At 49.6% G+C, this 22,368-nt stretch overlaps 1 protein-coding gene across 1 annotated transcript in view; it reads left to right on the top strand.

Moving 5' to 3' along the window:
• The window catches only part of LOC106591758 (ephrin-B1), a 167,515-nt gene that overhangs the window by 88,117 nt on the left and 57,030 nt on the right, over positions 1 to 22,368 (top strand). Inside the window, exon 2 of the mRNA XM_045717911.2 lies at positions 10,284 to 10,561. Coding sequence (XP_045573867.2) covers positions 10,284 to 10,561 — 278 coding nt within the window. The remainder of the gene's footprint in view (positions 1 to 10,283; positions 10,562 to 22,368) is intronic.

The following is a 22,368-nucleotide window of genomic DNA, read 5'->3' as shown; positions in this document are numbered from 1 at the left end:
ATCAGGGTTAGGGCTGGGTGTGTCCTACCCCAGGCTGGGTAATATCAGGGTTGGTGCTGGGTGTTTCCTACCCCAGGCTGGCTAACATCAGGGTTGGTGCTGGGTGTTTCCTACCCCAGGCTGGGTAATATCAGGGTTGGTGCTAGGTATTTCCTGTCCCAGGCTGGGTAATATCAGGGTTGTCTCTGGGTGTCTCCTGTCCCAGGCTGGGTAATATCAGGGTTGGTGCTGGGTATTTCCTGTCCCAGGCTGGGTAATATTAGGGTTGGTGCTGGGTGTTTCCTACCCCAGGCTGGGTAATATCAGGGTTGGTGCTGGGTGTTTCCTACCCCAGGCTGGGTAATATCAGGGTTGTCTCTGTGTGTTTCCTACCCCAGGCTGGGTAATATCAGGGTTGGTGCTGGGTATTTCCTGTCCCAGGCTGGGTAATATCAGGGTTGGTGCTGGGTATTTCCTGTCCCAGGCTGGGTAATATCAGGGTTGTCTCTGGGTGTCTCCTGTCCCAGGCTGGGTAATATCAGGGTTGGTGCTGGGTATTTCCTGTCCCAGGCTGGGTAATATTAGGGTTGGTGCTGGGTGTTTCCTACCCCAGGCTGGTAATATCAGGGTTGGTGCTGGGTGTTTCCTACCCCAGGCTGGGTAATATCAGGGTTGTCTCTGGGTGTTTCCTACCCCAGGCTGGGTAATAACAGGCTTGGTGCTGGGTATTTCCTGTCCCAGGCTGGGTAATATCAGGGTTGGTGCTGGGTATTTCCTGTCCCAGGCTGGGTAATATCAGGGTTGGCTCTGGGTGTTTCCTGTCCCAGGCTGGGAATATCAGGGTTGGTGCTGGGTATTTCCTGTCCCAGGCTGGGTAATATCAGGGTTGGTGCAGGGTATTTCCTGTCCCAGGCTGGGTAATATCAGGGTTGAGGCTGGGTGTTTCCTACCCCAGGCTGGGTAATATCAGGGTTGTCTCTGGGTGTTTCCTACCCCAGGGTGGGTAATATCAGGGTTAGGGCTGGGTGATTCCTACCCCAGGCTGGGTAATATCAGGGTTGGTGCTGGGTGTTTCCTGTCCCAGGCTGGGTAATATCAGGGTTGGTGCTGGGTGTTGCCTACCCCAGGCTGGGTAATATCAGGGTTGGTGCTGGGTATTTCCTACCCCAGGCTGCGTAATATCAAGGTTGGTGCTGGGTGTTTCCTGTCCCAGGCTGGGTAATATCAGGGTTGGTACTGGGTGTTTCCTGTCCCAGGCTGGGTAATATCAAGGTTGGTTCTGGGTGTTTCCTGTCCCAGGCTGGGTAATATCGGGGTTGTCTCTGGGTGTTTCCTACCCCAGGCGGAGTAATATCAGGGTTAGGGCTGGGTGTGTCCTACCCCAGGCTGGGTAATATCAGGGTTGGTGCTGGGTGTTTCCTACCCCAGGCTGGCTAATATCAGGGTTGGTGCTGGGTGTTTCCTACCCCAGGCTGGGTAATATCAGGGTTGTCTCTGGGTGTTTCCTACCCCAGGCTGGGTAATATCAGGGTTGGTGCTGGGTATTTCCTGTCCCAGGCTGGGTAATATCAGGGTTGGTGCTAGGTATTTCCTGTCCCAGGCTGGGTAATATCAGGGTTGTCTCTGGGTGTCTCCTGTCCCAGGCTGGGTAATATCAGGGTTGGTGCTGGGTATTTCCTGTCCCAGGCTGGGTAATATCAGGGTTGGTGCTGGGTATTTCCTGTCCCAGGCTGGGTAATATCAGGGTTGGTGCTGGGTGTTTCCTGTCGAAGGCTGGGTAATATCAGGGTTGTCTCTGGGTGTTTCCTACCCCAGGCGTAGTAATATCAGGGTTAGGGCTGGGTGTGTCCTACCCCAGGCTGGGTAATATCAGGGTTGGTGCTGGGTGTTTCCTACCCCAGGCTGGCTAATATCAGGGTTGGTGCTGGGTGTTTCCTACCCCAGGCTGGGTAATATCAGGGTTGTCTCTGGGTGTTTCCTACCCCAGGCTGGGTAATATCAGGGTTGGTGCTGGGTATTTCCTGTCCCAGGCTGGGTAATATCAGGGTTGGTGCTAGGTATTTCCTGTCCCAGGCTGGGTAATATCAGGGTTGTCTCTGGGTGTTTCCTACCCCAGGCGTAGTAATATCAGGGTTAGGGCTGGGTGTGTCCTACCCCAGGCTGGGTAATATCAGGGTTGGTGCTGGGTGTTTCCTACCCCAGGCTGGCTAACATCAGGGTTGGTGCTGGGTGTTTCCTACCCCAGGCTGGGTAATATCAGGGTTGGTGCTAGGTATTTCCTGTCCCAGGCTGGGTAATATCAGGGTTGTCTCTGGGTGTCTCCTGTCCCAGGCTGGGTAATATCAGGGTTGGTGCTGGGTATTTCCTGTCCCAGGCTGGGTAATATTAGGGTTGGTGCTGGGTGTTTCCTACCCCAGGCTGGGTAATATCAGGGTTGGTGCTGGGTGTTTCCTACCCCAGGCTGGGTAATATCAGGGTTGTCTCTGTGTGTTTCCTACCCCAGGCTGGGTAATATCAGGGTTGGTGCTGGGTATTTCCTGTCCCAGGCTGGGTAATATCAGGGTTGGTGCTGGGTATTTCCTGTCCCAGGCTGGGTAATATCAGGGTTGTCTCTGGGTGTCTCCTGTCCCAGGCTGGGTAATATCAGGGTTGGTGCTGGGTATTTCCTGTCCCAGGCTGGGTAATATTAGGGTTGGTGCTGGGTGTTTCCTACCCCAGGCTGGGTAATATCAGGGTTGGTGCTGGGTGTTTCCTACCCCAGGCTGGGTAATATCAGGGTTGTCTCTGGGTGTTTCCTACCCCAGGCTGGGTAATAACAGGCTTGGTGCTGGGTATTTCCTGTCCCAGGCTGGGTAATATCAGGGTTGGTGCTGGGTATTTCCTGTCCCAGGCTGGGTAATATCAGGGTTGGCTCTGGGTGTTTCCTGTCCCAGGCTGGGAATATCAGGGTTGGTGCTGGGTATTTCCTGTCCCAGGCTGGGTAATATCAGGGTTGGTGCAGGGTATTTCCTGTCCCAGGCTGGGTAATATCAGGGTTGAGGCTGGGTGTTTCCTACCCCAGGCTGGGTAATATCAGGGTTGTCTCTGGGTGTTTCCTACCCCAGGGTGGGTAATATCAGGGTTAGGGCTGGGTGATTCCTACCCCAGGCTGGGTAATATCAGGGTTGGTGCTGGGTGTTTCCTGTCCCAGGCTGGGTAATATCAGGGTTGGTGCTGGGTGTTGCCTACCCCAGGCTGGGTAATATCAGGGTTGGTGCTGGGTATTTCCTACCCCAGGCTGCGTAATATCAAGGTTGGTGCTGGGTGTTTCCTGTCCCAGGCTGGGTAATATCAGGGTTGGTACTGGGTGTTTCCTGTCCCAGGCTGGGTAATATCAAGGTTGGTTCTGGGTGTTTCCTGTCCCAGGCTGGGTAATATCGGGGTTGTCTCTGGGTGTTTCCTACCCCAGGCGGAGTAATATCAGGGTTAGGGCTGGGTGTTTCCTGTCCCAGGCTGGGTAATATCAGGGTTAGGGCTGGGTGTTTCCTACCCCAGGCTTTGTAATATCAGGGTTGGTGCTGGGTGTTTCCTCTCCCAGGCTGGGTAATATCAGGGTTGGGGCTGGGTGTTTCCTACCCCAGGCTGGGTAATATCAGGGTTGGTGCTGGGTGTTTCCTACCCCAGGCTGGGTAAAATCAGGGTTGGTGCTGGGTGTTTCCTACCCCAGGCTGAGGACTGTCAGGGTTGGTGCTGGGTGTTTCCTACCCCAGGCTGGGTAATATCAGGGTTGGTGCTGGGTGTTTCCTGTCCCAGGCTGGGTAATATCAGGGTTGGTGCTGGGTGTTTCCTACCCCAGGCTGGGTAATATCAGGGTTGTCTCTGGGTGTTTCCTGTCCCAGGCTGGGTAATATCAGGGTTGGTGCTGGGTGTTTCCTGTCCCAGGCTGGGTAATATTAGGGTTGGTGCTGGGTGTTTCCTACCCCAGGCTGGGTAACATCAGGGTTGGTGCTGGGTGTTTCCTACCCCAGGCTGGGTAATATCAGGGTTGGTGCTGGGTGTTTCCTACCCCAGGCTGGGTAATATCAGGGTTGGTGCTGGGTGTTTCCTGTCCCAGGCTGGGTAATATCAGGGTTGATGCTGGGTATTTCCTGTCCCAGGCTGGGTAATATCAGGGTTGTCTCTGGGTGTTTCCTGTCCCAGGCTGGGTAATATCAGGGTTGTCTCTGGGTGTTTCCTAACCCAGGCTGGGTAATATCAGGGTTGGTGCTGGGTGTTTCCTACCCCAGGCTGGGTAATATCAGGGTTGGTGCTGGGTGTTTCCTGTCCCAGGCTGGGTAATATCAGGGTTGGTGCTGGGTATTTCCTGTCCCAGGCTGGGTAATATCAGGGTTGTCTCTGGGTGTTTCCTGTCCCAGGCTGGGTAATATCAGGAGGGGGTGCTGTCTGGTAGAGAGGGGCTGTAAATGGGTAGTATATAGTGAATAATGTGAATGTGAATGGTGCAGGATTAGGGTTAGCTTTAGGGGTAGTGCTGTATGTGGCTGTCTGTGGTATATGTGAATGTGAATGGTGCAGGTTTAGGGTTAGCTTTAGAGGTAGTGCTGTATGTGGCTGTCTGTGGTATATGTGAATGGTCTGTGGTCAGGGGCTCGGGAAAACCCAGAATGCACCCCATCGTGCTTTTATTTCCCTCTTCACTTTCTACAGGGGGAATTCTGAGACAGGGTTGGTGTGTGTGTGAGAGAGAGAAGGAGAGAGAGAAAGAGAGAGAGAGAGAACAAAGAGAGAGGGAGTGAGAGAGAGATCATGTGCTCATATTTCCAGAGGAATGCATAAGGAGTAGGAGGTAGGGGGAGGAGGTAGGGGGAGGAGGTAGAGGAGGAGGTAGGGGAGGAGGTAGGGGGAGTGCTTTCCTCTCCTCTTTTCCTCTCCTCCTCCTCCTCCTCCCTTGCTCTGTTGTTCCTGTCTGCAGTTGTGTTGTTGTAGGTCTGAACATGACAGAACACAGGCCAACAACGGGGCCAGATACAACAACATCTCTTTTTCCTTTGTTTTCATTCTATTGTGTTGGATTTTGACTGACACAGTTACTTTAACACAGGGGAGGTTAGAGAATGTTGAGGGCGTGTGTCTCCCTCTCTCTCCTCTCCTCTCCTCTCCTCTCCTCTCCTCTCCTCTCCTCTCCTCTCCTCTCCTCTCCTCTCCTCTCCTCTCCTCTCCTCTCCTCTCCTCTCCTCTCCTCTCCTCTCCTCTCCTCTCCCCTCCCCTCCCCTCCCCTCCCCTCCCCTCTCCTCTCCTCTCCTCTCCTCTCCTCTCCAGGGTTGTTTAGTGACAGAGATAGAGTGAGACAGAGCCAGAGTCCCAGCCTGTTAGTATAGCTCCTGGTCAGGTCTGTAGCAGGGCTTGCTGCTTGCCAAGAGGAGGGCTTTTAAAAGGGACTAAACACTAATTGCTGCCCCTTTTCTTTTATGCTACTTCTCTTCCATCTGCACAGTGTTTCACAACTCAGCCAGATACTCACTACCACACTGTTAACAAAGACTGGAGAGAGAGAGAGAGAGAGAGAGAGAGAGAGAGACAGAGAGACAGAGAGAGAGAGAGAGAGAGAGAGAGACAGACAGACAGACAGACAGAGACAGACAGAGACAGACAGACAGACAGACAGACAGACAGACAGACAGACAGACAGACAGACAGACAGACAGACAGACAGACAGACAGACAGACAGACAGACAGACAGACAGACAGACAGACAGACAGACAGACAGACAGAGAATGACAGTTACTGTTAACAAAAACTGGAGACAGACAGACATAGAGAGAGAGACATAGAGAGAGAGAGAGAGAGAGAGAGAGAGAGAGAGAGAGAGAGAGAGAGAGAGACTGAGTCACTGAGTACAACTATATTTATCTATCTGTTTTTGCTTCACAATCCTTTTTGAGAGCACTTGTTTGGTCTTCAATGAAAAGTATCCAAATCTATTGCTGAACAAAATGAGTCCAGGTTAGTGTTTTGAGGACTTTTAATGTTGTTTCCAATACCTGTTCTTTTTGATCAGTTGTTTATCTGCCACGGAACACAGTGTGCACACAGTGTGTGAAAGAATGAATGAATGAATGAAAGAGAGAAAATGATAGAAAGAGAGGAAAAGAGAGAGGGGGCAGGGCGAGGGAGGGGGCAGGGCGAGGGAGGGGGCAGGGCGAGGGACGGGGTAGAGAGTGTTGGTCAGCTACAAAGCCTCATGTTGCTATGGTAACTTGTTTATGCCTCACTGGTGCATCGTGTAGATCAAATTAGCGACTGATGGAGTCCTTGTCTGGGTTGGGGCGACACACACACACCCCCCCCCACACACACACACACACACACACACACTCTTATCACTCTCTGAATTAATGCCCCCCTAAGCAGAGAGCAGACAATAATAGGGGAGTACCGGCCCATTGCCTAACCCCTTTCGGATCTGTGTGTGTGTGTCTGTGTGCGTGTGTGTTCATGCGTGTGTACCAGCCCAATCTCTTCTCTGATCCCTCCTTCCAATCGGCATACTCTATCATCTCATCACATTAACACAGAGTCCATTCTGATCATTATAACATCTCATCACATTAACACAGAGTCCATTCTGATCATTATAACATCTCATCACATTAACACAGAGTCCATTCTGATCATTATAACATCTCATCACATTAACACAGAGTCCATTTCCTGTCATTTTAACATCTCATCACATTAACACAGAGTCCATTTCCTGTCATTTTAACATCTCATTTAGCATTGATCCTTTCTATTCCTCCTTTATTCCTCCCACTCGTAGTACATGAAGACATCTGGTAATGCCTCCATCCAAATTGAATAGGAATGAAGGCTGGGAATCTCTCTCATCTCTCTCTCTCTGTTTCTCTCTCTGACAGGGAGTCGCTTAGCAGTCTAATGAGCTGAGTGATGATATATGTAGATAAGGTGGCCGGGAGTACAAACTCTGAGAGAGAGAGATGGTGGGGGAGAGGGTGAGAGGGGAGAGAGAGGGGGAGAGAGAGAGATGGTGGGGGTAGAGAGAGGGGGGAGAGAGAGGGTGGGAGGGGAGAGAGAGAGAGAGGGTGGGAGGGAGAGAGAGAGAGAGAGAGGGTGGGAGGGAAAGAGAGGGGGGGAGAAAGAGGTTGGGAGGGGAGAGAGAGAGAGAGAGGGTAGGGAGAGCGAGAGAGGAAAGAGAGGACGGTGGACAGAGAGAGAGGGTGGACAGAGAGAGGGAGGGTGCCAGGTGAGCGAAAGAGGAGGGGAGAGAGAGAGAGAGGGAGGGAGAGAGAGGGGGAGAGAGAGAGTGGTGAGACAGAGAGATAGAGGGTGGGAGAGGGGAGAAAGGGTGGGGGTAGAGAGAGAGAGAGGGAGGAAGAGAGAGGGGGAGAGAGAGAGTGGTGAGACAGAGAGATAGAGGGTGGGAGAGGAGAGAAACGGTGGGGAGAGAGAGAGAGGGTGGGAGGGAAGGGAGACAGAGAGGGAGGGGGGAGAGAGGAGAGAGAAGGGGGAGAGAGAGAAGGGGGAGAGAGAGAGGGGGGAGAGAGAGAGGGGGGAGAGAAGGGGTGGAGAGATAAGGGGGAGGGGGGGGGGGAGATAGGGGGGTGAGAGAGCGGGGAGAGAGAGAGGGGGGATGAGAGAGAAAGCCTTCCTGTATCCCCTGATGTCCTGCTAAACCATAAGGGATCAGTAAGAAAAACAAACGTTTCTCGCTCCTCTAAATCCTCCCCCAAATATGTTGCCATGGTCAGATCTCATCTGCTGATATTCCCGGTACTGCCCGTGACCACACACACAGTGGTGCATAAGGCTGTTTGGGTTAATGGGCTGCTTAACTGGGACAGTAGCGAGTGCTGAACCCTGTTGACATTTTAAACTAGAGTCCAGAACAATGGTTCCGCCTGTCTGTCTGCCTGTCTTCCTGTCTGTCTGCCTGTCTTCCTGTCCGTCTGCCTGTCTTTCCCGAGCAGACCGCACTCTCAGCTCTTTTCTCTCTATCACAGGATCTGGGTCAGGGGTCAGGCTGATAACATTACAGATTGTGCTTTAAACATTTTGACATTAAAATCTCCTCTCTGGTTTCAATGCTTGCTATACTGTTTAAAGCTGTCCCCCCCCCCCAGAATACTGGCATTATCATGAGAAAACAGTTTATCGTTTTAGAGGTCTGTGGAATCTACCCACTCAAAAAAAAGGAATGAACTCAAGGGTCCTGACTGTGACTGTGTCCCTATTCCCTATGTAGGGCATTACTTTTGACCAGGTACCTATGGGCCGTTCTGGCTCCGAAAAGGCTTGCTTGTCCAAGGCTTACTTGCAGTGCATTCGGAAAGTATTCATACCCCTTCACTTTTACACATTTTGTTACGTTACAGCCTTAATTCTAAAATGTATTGATTTATTTTTTCCTCACCAATCTACACACAATACCCCATAATGACAAGTGAAAAGTAATACTTTTTTTGTTGCAAATTTATTAAAAATGAAAAACTTAAATATCTTACTTACATAAGTATTCCGACCCTTTGCTATGAGACTCAAAATGGAGCTCAGGTTTCCATTGATCGTCCTTGAGATGTTTCTACAACTTGATTGGAGTCCACCTGTGTTAAATTCAATTGATTGGACATGATTTGGAAAGGCACACACCTGTCTATATAAGGTCCCACAGTTGACAGTGCATGTCAGAGCAAAAACCAAGCCATGAGGTCGAAGGAATTGTACGCAGAGCTCCAAGGCAGGATTGTATCGAGGCACAGATCTGGACAAGGACACCAAACAGATTTGAAAGTCGCCATGAACACATTGGCCTCCATCATTCTTATATTGAAGAAGTTTGGAACCCCCAACACTGTCCACATGGCCAAACTGAGAAATTGGGAAAGAAGGGCCTTGGTCAGGGAGGTGACCAAGAACCCGATGGTCACTCTGACAGAGCTCCAGAGTTCCTCTGTGAAGATGGGAGAACCTTCCAGAAGGACAACCATCTCTGCAGCAATCCACCAATCAGGCCTTCATGGTAGAGTGGCCAGATGGAAGTCGCTCCTCAGTAAAAGGCACATGACAGCCCGCTTAGAGTTTGCCAAAAGGCACCTAAAGGACTCTCAGACCGTGAGAAACAAGATTGAACTCTTTGACCTGAAAGCCAAGTGTCACGTCTGGAGGAAGCCAGTCACCGCTCATCACCTGACCAATACAATCCCTACGGTGAAGCATGGTGGTGGCAGCATCATGCTGTGGGGATGTTTTTCAACTGCAGGGACTGGGATACTAGTCAGGATTGAATGAACGGAGCAAAGTACAGAGAGATCCTTGATGAGAACTTGCTCCAGAGCGCTCAGGACCTCAGACTGGGGTCAAGGTTCACCTTCTAACAGGACAATGATCCTAAGCACACAGCCAAGACAATGCAGGAATGACTTCGGGACAAGTCTCTGAATGTTTTTGAGTCACTCAGCCAGAGCCCGGACTTGAACCCGATCGAACATCTCTGGAGAGACCTGAAAATAGCTGTGCAGCGACGCTCCCCATCCAACCTGACAGAGCTTGAGAGGATCTGCAGAGAAGAATGGGAGAAACTCCCCAAATACAGGTGTGCCAAGCTTGTAGCGTCATACCCAAGAAGACTCAAGGCTGTAATCGCGCCAAAGGTGCTTCAACAAAGTACTGAGTAAAGGGTCTGAATGCTTCTGTAAATGTGATATTTCAGTTCAATTTTTTTTTATACATTTGCAAAAGAATCTAAAAACCTGTTTTGCTTTGTCATTATGGGGTATTGAGTGTAGTTTAATGAATAAAAAAAACAATTTAATACATTTTAGAATAAGGCTGTAACGTAATAAAATGTGGAAAAAGTGAAGGGGTCTGAATACTTTTCGAATGCACTGTACTTGCTTATATAGTGAATAGGGTGCCATTTTGGAGGCAGTCTACATCAGTCCAGACCATGTGCTCTTCTCCTCCCCTCAGGTTCCTGCAAGATAGAGGGCTGGTGATCTACCCAGATATCTTATTAACACTCTTCTCCTCCCCTCAGGTTCCTGTCAGGTAGAGGGGCTGGTGATCTACCCAGATATCTTATTAACACTCTTCTCCTCCCCTCAGGTTCCTGTCAGGTAGAGGGCTGGTGATCTACCCAGATATCTTATTAACACTCTTCTCCTCCCCTCAGGTTCCTGTCAGGTAGAGGGCTGGTCATCTACCCAGATATCTTATTAACACTCTTCTCCTCCTCTCAGGTTCCTGTCAGGTAGAGGGCTGGTGATCTACCCAGATATCTTATTAACACTCTTCTCCTCCCCTCAGGTTCCTGTCAGGTAGAGGGCTGGTGATCTATCCAGATATCGGGGACAAGCTGGACATTATCTGCCCCAAGGCTGAGCCAGGACGGGACTATGAGTTCTATAAGCTGTACCTGGTCAGGAGGGAGCAGGCAGAGCGGTGCAGCACGGTCATGGACCCCAACGTACTGGTCAGCTGTAACAAGCCAGAGAAGGACATCAAGTTCACCATCAAGTTCCAGGAGTTTAGTCCCAACTATATGGGCCTGGAGTTTAAGAAGAGTATGAATTACTACATCACATGTGAGTACTGAATAAAGCTTTATAAAGTTTTTTTGTAATGTCTTATAACAGTTTATATCATCACACATGAGTACAGAATAAGGTTTATAGTTGCAGCTGTATATGTTGTTGAACCCACTGACCTCCGAGCCCAGACTGACGATGGGCTAACAGCTAAAACGGTTGTTCCACTCTTGTTGACTGTAAATAATGAAAGAGTGCTGACCCTCAACAATGCAACAAATAGGTTCTGTTTCATCACGCTTCATGAAGCTTGATGAAGCTTGATGAAGCTTGATTGAGCCTGGTGAGTGTTGTTTCCTAACCTATTTATTTGACTATGGTGATGGTTGTTGTGTAAAGTGGAGCTGAGTAAATCTGTTATATAAAGGCAGTTTAGTTTGTCTGAGCTGATAACTGACCCAACGTAGAGAGAAGAGGACTGTCAACAAGAGCCAAGAGCAGGAGACTGGTCCAACTTAAGGTGTCATTCAAAAAAATCACCCTCCTCTCCAATGTTAAAAATATCTTCACAATATTGCACACCCCCCCTCATAAAATTCCCTCAAAAATAATATTTACCAACAGAAATAACAATAACTGTAGCAACCCTGCTTTTATAAATGTGGATATTGACACCTTTCCCGGTCCGAGGAATAAAGCTCCCTCACACAGTTACACACAATAGGGACGTTTATTTCCAGTGGATAAGATGGATATGGTTTTTCTGTCCACACATTCCATCCCTCTTGTCCACTTGGAGAGAGACTGAGGAGGCTCTGACCTGCCCCCTAGCAACCTCCCTACCAACCCATTGGTTTCCTGGTAGCAGAGGTCACTGGGAGTTTGGGGGGACAGTTTAGGATCCCCTCGTCTCTCTGGTATCATCAGGGGATGGGTGGAGTGAGCTACATGAAGGTATAAAACTCACAGACAGGGGAATTAAAGGAGCCTAATCACATTAAAACATTGTGACTGGTTGTTTATGCCACACATTGAAAAGCTCATACATTTTAAAAGTTAAATGACAAATATTAAGGCTATATTGAAGCGTTAGGTTAGAGGTCGAGGATAAGAAAAGAGGCACAACGTGCGTTAAGCTTTCCTGAATAACTGGGCCTGCTGGGAGCAGAGGCCTATGGACACACTGTATGGGACGACTTGGGAGAATGATGCATCAGTTTTCAAATAAAACATACAGACTGTCCTGTACTGTGCCTTTCTAGACCTTATAATCTGTCGAGAGTAGACCCACAACTGATTGAAATGATATGAATGGAATGAAACATTCAAATAACAGGGCTTTTGCGCCATTATTCAAAATACATTTTCACTGCAGTTTAGAGCCTAGAGTTTTTTTGAAAACGGCAATATTAATATAATTGTGGTGTTGTAGACTAGTCTAGGTAGAATAATTGTATTGTCGCCAAGGCCATACAAATGTATTAACTTATTAAGTGATGCATGCAAGCAACATTTCTTATAATCATAATATTTGTATTTATTAAAGTAGTACACTTTGTAATAATACTAAACAACCTTTGACCTTAGCGACCTCCCCAAGAGATTTTAGCCTTTTCGTATTCCCACTTCTGACACCAATGTAGAAAACGTCAGGACAAGGAAGTAAAACCCGGTCGCTAGCGTGAAATGCAAACATTGTATGCATCGTGCCAACAGGGTTAACCCACTTGGTAGGAATTGTATCATGGCTCATATAGCGAGAATTGTGAGTTTATAATGGTTTAGGAATGACAGTCACAGGGACCAGGGTTTGAGTCCCAGTCAGGGTAAACCCTCCTAATCCACTATATTGGCGTCAGGTGTTGTAGAGTTTTAGTCACAGTACATTTTTGTTCGGTTAGCTGTGTTTCTGTCAGGTTACTGTACTGCACAGGTGATGGCAGAGTATGATAAACAAATGTCACCCGATTGATACAAATCATCATGATATCATTCTGCCAGGAAGGCTTATTTTGCAGTCAACATTTAATTGGGAAGGTTTTGGGGGGGAAACATTGAAAATGACTGTTTCAGCATGCATCGCAGATTTTATAGAGCTGAAAGGCTATATATCTTACCTTTACAAGTGTTTACTTCAGGCTGACTAGCATCTATTGAGTTGCAATGTCCCATAAATTGAATGTCCAAATCAACTTAAAGTATCTACAAAATGAGTTTTGCAGGGACACAATTCGAAAGGAAGGCTACAGCTAAACTGTTTACTTTTATTGTTTGTGATTCACAAATTATTATTTTGATTCCCAACTACTACAATGGTGAAGCACATCATTCAGTCAGTCAAAAATACTTGTTAAAGAAATATCTGGCCTCTCTGCTGCACCTGGCCTCTCCCCTGCCTATCACCTGCCTCTCCTCTGCACCTGGCCTCTCCCCTGCCTATCACCTGGCCTCTCTGCTGCACCTGGCCTCTCCCCTGCCTATCACCTGGCCTCTCTGCTGCACCTGGCCTCTCCTCTGCCTATCACCTGGCCTCTCCGCAACACCTGGCCTCTCCGCAACACCTGGCCTCTGCCCTGCCTACCACCTGGCCTCTGCCCTGCCTATCACCTGGCCTCTGCCCTGCCTATCACCTGGCCTCTCCCCTGCCTATCACCTGGCCTCTCCCCTGCCTACCACCTGGCCTCTCCCCTGCCTATCACCTGGCCTCTCCCCTGCCTATCACCTGGCCTCTCCCCTGCCTTTCACCTGGCCTCTCCACTCTACCTGGCATCTCCGCTACACCTGGCCTCTCTGCTTCACCTGGCCTCTCTGCTGCACGTGGCCTCTCCCCTGCCTATCACCTGGCCTCTCCGCTCCATCTGGCCTCTCCACTGCACCTGGCCTCTCCACTGCACCTGGCCTCTCCACTGCACCTGGACTCTCATCTGCACCTGGACTCTCCTCAGCACCTGGCCTAGCACCTGGCCTCTCCACTGCACCTGGCCTCTCCACTGCACCTGGCCTCTCCACTGCTCCTTGGCCTCTCATCTGCCTATTACCTGGGCTCTCTGCTGCACCTTGTCTCTCCTCTGCACCTGGCCTATCCTCTGCCTAGCACCTGGCCTCTCATCTGCACCTGGCCTATCCTCTGCCTATTACATGGCCTATCCTCTGACTATCACATGGCCTCTCCGCTGCACCTTGCCTCTCATCTTTACCTGGCCTATCCTCTGCCCACTACCTGGCCTCTCCGCTGCACCTGGCCTCTCCTCTGCACCTGGCCTCTCCGCTGCCCCTGGTCACTCCTCTGCGCCTGGACTCTCATCTGCACCTGGACTCTCCTCAGCACCTGGCCTAGCACCTGGCCTCTCCACCGCACCTGGCCTCTCCACTGCACCTGGCCTCTCCACTGCTCCTTGGCCTCTCATCTGCCTATCACCTGGGCTCTCTGCTGCACCTTGTCTCTCCTCTGCACCTGGCCTATCCTCTGCCTAGCACCTGGCCTCTCATCTGCACCTGGCCTATCCTGTGCCTATTACATGGCCTATCCTCTGACTATCACATGGCCTCTCCGCTGCACCTTGCCTCTCATCTTTACCTGGCCTATCCTCTGCCCACTACCTGGCCTCTCCGCTGCACCTGGCCTCTCCTCTGCGCCTGGCCTCTCCGCTGCCCCTGGTCACTCCGCTGCGCCTGGACTCTCATCTGCACCTGGATTCTCCTCAGCACCTGGCCTAGCACCTGGCCTCTCCACTGCACCTGGCCTCTCCACTGCACCTGGCCTCTCCACTGCTCCTTGGCCACTCATCTGCCTATCACCTGGGCTCTCTGCTGCACCTTGTCTCTCCTCTGCACCTGGCCTATCCTCTGCCTAGCACCTGGCCTCTCATCTGCACCTGGCCTATCCTCTGCCTATTACATGGCCTATCCTCTGACTATCACATGGCCTCTCCGCTGCACCTTGCCTCTCATCTTTACCTGGCCTATCCTCTGCCCACTACCTGGCCTCTCCGCTGCACCTGGCCTCTCCTCTGCGCCTGGCCTCTCCGCTGCCCCTGGTCACTCCGCTGCGCCTGGCCTCTCCGCTGCGCCTGGTCTCTCCGCTGCGCCTGGTCTCTCCGCTGCCCCTGGCCTCTCCGCTGCCCCTGGCCTCTCCGCTGCCCCTGGCCTCTCCGCTGCGCCTGGCCTCTCCGCTGCGCCTGGTCTCTCCGCTGCCCCTGGCCTCTCCGCTGCCCCTGGCCTCTCCGCTGCCCCTGGCCTCTCCGCTGCACCTGGCCTCTCCGCTGCACCTGGCCTCTCCGCTGCCCCTGGTCTCTCCGCTGCCCCTGGTCTCTCCGCTGCCCCTGGCCTCTCCGCTGCACCTGGCCTCTCCGCTGCACCTGGCCTCTCCGCTGTACCTGGCCTAACCTCTGCCTATCACCTGGCCTCTCCACTGCACCTGGCCTCTCCAATGCACCTGGCCTCTCCACTTCACCTGGCCTCTCCGCTGGACCTGGCCTCTCCGCTGGACCTGGCCTAACCTCTGCCTATCACCTGGCCTCTCCGCTGCGCCTGGTCTCTCCGCTGCGCCTGGTCTCTCCGCTGCGCCTGGTCTCTCCGCTGCCCCTGGTCTCTCCGCTGCGCCTGGCCTCTCCGCTGCCCCTGGTCTCGCCGCTGCGCCTGGTCTCGCCGCTGCGCCTGGTCTCTCCGCTGCGCCTGGTCTCTCCGCTGCCCCTGGCCTCTCCGCTGCCCCTAGCCTCTCCGCTGCGCCTGGTCTCTCCGCTGCCCCTTGTCTCTCCGCTGCGCCTGGTCTCTCCGCTGCCCCTTGTCTCTCCGCTGCGCCTGGTCTCTCCGCTGCGCCTGGTCTCTCCGCTGCGCCTTGTCTCTCCGCTGCCCCTGGTCTCTCCGCTGCCCCTGGTCTCTCCGCTGCGCCTGGTCTCTCCGCTGCGCCTGGTCTCTCCGCTGCGCCTGGTCTCTCCGCTGCCCATCAGCTATTCCTCTATGTTCTTGTGGATTGATATTGGAAATTGCTGAAGATTTGAATGATTTTATGTGTGGTATGATTGCTAGTTAACCTATTGCAGATCTGGACAAACGATCCACCTACCACTATTGTCACTATAAATAGAAGCCAGGATAGAGTTAACTGTATAGTAAGCCAGTAGAAAAACTCAGTACATAAGGACATTACCAAAACACCTTGATAGAGGAGGTGCATGCAAGCAGATGAGGACATGTGGCTTTATAGAAGAAATGATATAGTAAAACCTGCAGAATGGTGTCAGGCTTAAGTTTAGGAGTCAGAACCCATCAATGGGGAATGTAAACCAGGGACAAAATGCACTACATTCCCCTTTGTCAAATGAAAAAAATCACACAACCCTCCCCAAAGTAAAACAATTGTTAGACAACGCTCCTCCATTTTGGACCAGCCCTGCCACCCGGTAAATGTCAAACTGACCCTTACAATGCAAGAAGATACCGTAGCTTCCATCTTCCAATGCAAGAAGATACCGTAGCTTCCATCGTCCAATGCAAGAAGATACCGTAGCTTCCATCTTACAATGCAAGAAGATACCGTAGCTTCCATCTTACAATGCAAGAAGATACCGTAGCTTCCATTTTACAATGCAAGAAGATACCGCAGCTTCCATCTTACAATGCAAGAAGATACCGTAGCTTCCATCTTCCAATGCAAGGAGATACCGTAGCTTCCATCTTACAATGCAAGAAGATACCGTAGCTTCCATCTTACAATGCAAGAAGATACCGTAGCTTCCATCTTACAATGCAAGAAGATACCGTAGCTTCCATCTTACAATGCAAGAAGATACCGTAGCTTCCATCTTACAATGCAAGAAGATACCGTAGCTTCCATCTTACAATGCAAGAAGATACCGTAGCTTCCATCTTTGTAGCCTAACTTTCATTGCTAGTTTACAGCTGAAGCTAAAATCAATTCACTACCCTAGTACCTTGTTTGTGATTGGGAAACCATAATGCAAAATATTGCTGATTTCAAAGCTGATTGTCACCAAAAACATTGTTAATTCACCTCGTCTTCCCCGCCTCACATCATCTTTGCTCAAGCCTTGTACTGTGTGTGTGAATGACGTCTTAAAAACACAGTGCACACTTTTGTAAAAGAAGAGATTGCTTATTCTATGCAAATGTTGTTGATCAGTACAATAAAATAACTCCCAAATAGAAGGGAAACAAATGGTTTTTCATCTGTAGACCCATGAAATCAGACAAAACAAGCTGTATAACTCAGTGCATGCACACACTCCTATTACAAGTGTTCACCTGTATTGTGAATAGGCCTAGGTTACATCTTGATTCACCCAGTTTATCAATACAGATTTACCATTCAAATAAATGATTAATTAATGACACCTTTTTTCATGATATTGAGTATCGTGATGGTATTGAGTATCGTGATGGTATTGAGTATCGTGATGGTATTGAGTATCGTGATGGTATTGAGTATCGTGATGGTATTGAGTATCGCGATGGTATTGAGTATCGCGATGGTATTGAGTATCGCGATGGTATTGAGTATCGCGATGGTATTGAGTATCGCGATGGTATTGAGTATCGCGATGGTATTGAGTATCGCGATGGTATTGAGTATCGCGATGGTATTGAGTATCGCGATGGTATTGAGTATCGCGATGGTATTGAGTATCGCGATGGTATTGAGTATCGCGATGGTATTGAGTATCGTGATGGTATTGAGTATCATGATGGTATTGAGTATCATGATGGTATTGAGTATCGCGATACTAAACCAGGTATCGTATCGATGTCAAAATGTATCGATGCCCTCCATCCCTCCATCTCTGCCCTCCATCCCTCCATCTCTGCCCTCCATAAAAGGTGAGAGAGAGGGAGATAAAAGGTGAGAGAGAGAAATAAAAGGTGAGAGAGAGAGATAAAAGGTGAGGGAGATTAAAGGTTAAAACCCCAAGTAGATGAACAACAGATCAGCACTGCCTTAGATAGGAGTTGGCGCACGCACGTGCCCATGGACAGACAGACAGACAGACAGACAGACAGACAGACAGACAGACAGACAGACAGACAGACAGACAGACAGACAGACAGACAGACAGACAGACAGACAGACAGACAGACAGACAGACAGACAGACAGACAGACAGACAGACAGACAGACAGACAGACAGACAGACAGACAGACAGACAGACAGACAGACAGAGAGAGATAATCTTTAGTGGGTCTGGAAGCCCACAACACTATAAACACTCATACAAAACCATAGTTACACATCAATTAAAAACACAACACCAAATAACTAAGCATAACAGCCTCTGAATACCCCATATACTCATAAACAGTTAAATATTGTTAACCAGTTTGTAATAGGCAAACTCAACCCTCAGTCTCGCTGCCAACATTCCCTCCAGCATTCCATATTGCTAATTTGGCTGCCCCTAACACAAAATTAAGCAAAGTAACAACACCCCTTCAACTAAACCTGTACTTTAGCCCAAATATGAACAGTTGGGAAGAGAAAACCTCCCCCAGAGCTAAGAACCAATTAGTGATCAGGTCTATCATCCCGATCAACCTGGGACATTGTAAAACCAAATGTGCCAGCGTTTCCAACTCAGCACAAAATGGACACCCTTCCTCAACAGTAGGATCCAGGTGTACCAGATGCATATTGGTGGCTATGGCTCCATGTATTATCCTCCATTAGAGGTCAGCTGTCCTCTTTTCAATAGGCAGTTTATATAAAGACCTCCAACAGGCTTTTGGGGAGGCACCTGGACCAAACACACCCGCCCACCTCGTCGATTTTACCCCTTCCAGGGAAGAGGCAGAGGACACTTTTATACAGATTTTGTTCATGGCCTTCTTTCCCACCTCCTTGAACTCCCCCAGCTCCGGGGTATGGAAGGAAAGCCCCCACCGCAGCACTAACAATCAGTGCAGGGAACACATAATCCAGACCCTCCTTCCACCGATCACATACTGCAGATGAAGTACTGGCAAGGAATTAGACCTCATCTAAGACCTTCCTCAGTAGGCGAGATGATCGGATCCCCGCTCTTTCTCCCAGCTCCTCCAACGATCTGCTCCTGCTCCACCCAGCTTAGTACACCCCAAACCTAACAGGCATGAACGTAGGCTGGCTGAACCCAGAGCACGGGACTGGATGGCAGTGTTGTAAAAAAGAGGCTCTTTAAAAAGCCACATCCCTGGTGGCTTGCCGGCCTTACAGGACTTGACAAAAACTCTCCAAGCCTGCATAACAGACTCATAAAACGGAGTCAGTCCAGACAAATCACCCCCTCCAGCTTTAAGAGGAAAAGGTGCTTATCTAAGCCCAAACCTCCCGCTCTCCTCATCAATGTGTAGGCTGTGTCGACCCAGCTAGAACCGTCTCTGTACAACAGTCTCTGGGCTGCTTGAAGCCAGAAAGCCATGATCCTGGAAGAAATGTCCACCAGGCCTTGCCCACCCTCATGCAGTGACAGGTACAGGGCTGCAGCTTTAATCCAGTGTTGTCCAGACCAGAAGAAATTGACAAGGGTCCTCTGAAGCTCTTGTATCAGACCCCCCGGTGGCTTAAAATCATTAGTCTGTGCCACAGGGTAGAGGCAGCAAGATTATTGGCTACCAGTACACTTCCCCTATAAGACAGCTGGACTAGCAGCCATTTTCACCTTGACAGTCTGGCACACACTTTCTCCACTACATCCTCCCAGTTCTTTTTCTGAAATACATCGGAGCTTAGAAAAACCCCAGTCTTCATCCCATCTCTGCCCCACTGAAGCCCCCCTGGTAACCGTGGAGTGGACCCTATCTGAAGCCCCCCTGGTAACCGTGGAGTGGACCCTATCTGAAGCCCCCTGGTAACCGTGGAGTGGACCCTATCTGAAGCCCCCCTGGTAACCGTGGAGTGGACCCTATCTGAAGCCCCCCTGGTAACCGTGGAGCGGACCCTATCTGAAGCCCCCCTGGTAACCGTGGAGTGGACCCTATCTGAAGCCCCCCTGGTAACCGTGGAGTGGACCCTATCTGAAGCCCCCCTGGTAACCGTGGAGCGGACCCTATCTGAAGCCCCCCTGGTAACCGTGGAGCGGACCCTATCTGAAGCCCCCCTGGTAACCGTGGAGCGGACCCTATCTGAAGCCCCCCTGGTAACCGTGGAGCGGACCCTATCTGAAGCCCCCCTGGTAACCGTGGAGCGGACCCTATCTGAAGCCCCCCTGGTAACCGTGGAGTGGACCCTATCTGAAGCTGACCTGGTAACCGTGGAGCGGACCCTATCTGAAGCTGACCTGCCCACAGTGCTTCACTCTTTTCCCTGTTGACTCTAGCTGAGGAGGCCCACAAATACACCTTTAAAGCGTTTGAGAGAACATCCTCATCCCCTGTAATAAAAACTGCCACATCATCTGCATACGCAGACCGTGCTATCGTGGGACCCTTCATTACTCCTGGTACAGAGAAACTAGTAAGCCTCGCTCTTAAAAAACAAAGCAGTGGTTCAATTGCCAGACAATATGACTGCCCTGAAATTGGCCTTTGGACGGGGATGGGGCAACTCAACCCACCCCCCAACTTCACCATACACGAGGCCCCAGCATACAGTAAACTCATCCAAGACAAAAAAACATCCCCAAACCCAAAGGCTTTCAATGTTTTGAACAAGTACTGGTGGTCCACACTGTCAAAGGCCTTCTCCTGATCCAAAGAAAGTAAACCCACATTCACATCAGACAGTTTACAAATGTCTAAAACATGTCTTATTAGAAACAAGTGATCAACAATAGACCGGTCAGATACACAGTAAGACTGGTCCTTATGGACCAACAGCCCCAGATACTCTTTCAACCTGTTTGAGAGACATTTAGATACAATTTTATATTCCGCACACAGCAATGCAACAGGTCGCCAATTTTTTATAAGAGCCAAATCCCCTTTTTTGGCAACAATGAAAGCACAGCACATTGACAGGATACAGGAAGAGAACCCTCATGAAAAGATTCACACACCACTTCATAAAACCCCCCCCAAAAGTGCTTATAGAACTCAGAGGGTAAACCATCGATGCCAGGGGCTCGGCCTGATGAGAGCTGCATAACTGCAGTGGACAGCTCCTGCAGAGTAATGTCAGAGTCCAAAGCAACTCTCTGCTCAGGGCCCAATTGAGGAAGTCCATGTAACAACTGTTCAGTACACAGAGAATCACAATCCTCCGCCTTATAGAGGGCAGAGTAGAAATCTATGCATTTCACTGTCATCCGTGGTCACCTTCCCATCAGGGAGACGAAGGTAGACCATCTGTTTACGTTGTAATGTCGACTGTCCTAGGTAAAAAAAAGAAGCAATAGGAGCATCCATATCCTTGAGGGTAGCAAAATCAGACCTAATCAAGGCACCCTTCACTCTTCATGTAGAAACGACCTCCGTTCATGTCTCATGTCCTGTAAGTTCATAACTAGTTCGAAGTCATTCTGAGTGAGCAACTTCAATTCAATAGATTTGATGTCCTGTTCAAGGGCCCTAATAGTCTCTTTAACTTCAATACGAGACAGAGCAGTATACTGTTGACAAAACAGTCGTATTTGGGCCTTCCCAACCTCCCACCATTGTCTCAAAATTCCCTTTTATAACCCTCCATTTTTCCCAAAACATGAAAAACGTTTCACAAAACATGACATCATGTAACAACTTAACATTAAGATACCAGTAAGATGATGACCTTCGTGGACGGGACAAATGAATATCAACAGTAACAAAATGGTGATCAGAGAAACCCACAGGAGTAATGTCACACCTTCCAACCCTACTACAGTAGTGATCAGATACATACAACCTGTCACACCTTCCAACCCTACTACAGTAGTGATCAGATACATACCACCTGTCTAACCTTCCAACCCTACTACAGTAGTGATCAGATACATACAACCTGTCTAACCTTCCAACCCTACTACAGTAGTGATCAGATACATACAACCTGTCACACCTTCCAACCCTACTACAGTAGAGATCAGATACATACAACCTGTCTAACCTTCCAACCCTACTACAGTAGTGATCAGATACATACAACCTGTCACACCTTCCAACCCTACTACAGTAGAGATCAGATACATACAACCTGTCTAACCTTCCAACCCTACTACAGTAGTGATCAGATACATACAACCTGTCTAACCTTGCTGCACTGACACCACCTTCATTAACTTTTAGCCATGTGTACTGCCTAACTTTTACATTCCTTACTCTCCACACATCAGAAAGCTCAAACTCAGTTAGTAGACCAGACAGGCAAGTGGCTGACCGCAGATGAGGTTCTTCAGCAGTGCGGTCAACAGTAAAATCCACTGTACAGTTCCAGTCCCCCCCTAAAACCCTACACCCCCCTTGGTCACACTGTCTTAAGGTTTCCTTTATTTTATCAAACCAACAACACGCTCTGTACCCTCATTAGGAGCATAAACATTCAAAACAACAAACAAAAACCCCATAACATCTGCCTTGACCAATAAAACCCGACCCTTGACAATCTCTGTTGTAGATACCACAGTCACCCCTAAGCCTGAGGAAAACTAAATTGCCACCCCAGCATTGAAATTAGTACCATGACTGAGTACATGCTGCCCCTCCCACCACATACCCCAGTCAACCTCATTTTCCTCATCACTATGTATCTCCTGTAGAAAAACTACATTAAGCCTTTTCTGTTTTATTACTTCTAATACCCAAGCCTCTTATTCCTGTCCCTTCCCCCATTAATATTGAGAGAACCTACCCTTAGTACCTCCATATAGAAAAGAGAAAGGAAAAGCATAAGAAACCACAGAGAAACCAGACAAAAATAAAACAACACCCTATGAAGCATGATCATCATCATTGTTTTATT

Source organism: Salmo salar, chromosome 05 (assembly GCF_965601325.2).
Source record: "Salmo salar chromosome 05, fSalSal1, whole genome shotgun sequence".
Lineage (NCBI taxonomy): Eukaryota > Metazoa > Chordata > Actinopteri > Salmoniformes > Salmonidae > Salmo > Salmo salar.
This window is presented reverse-complemented; position numbering and strand designations above follow the sequence as displayed.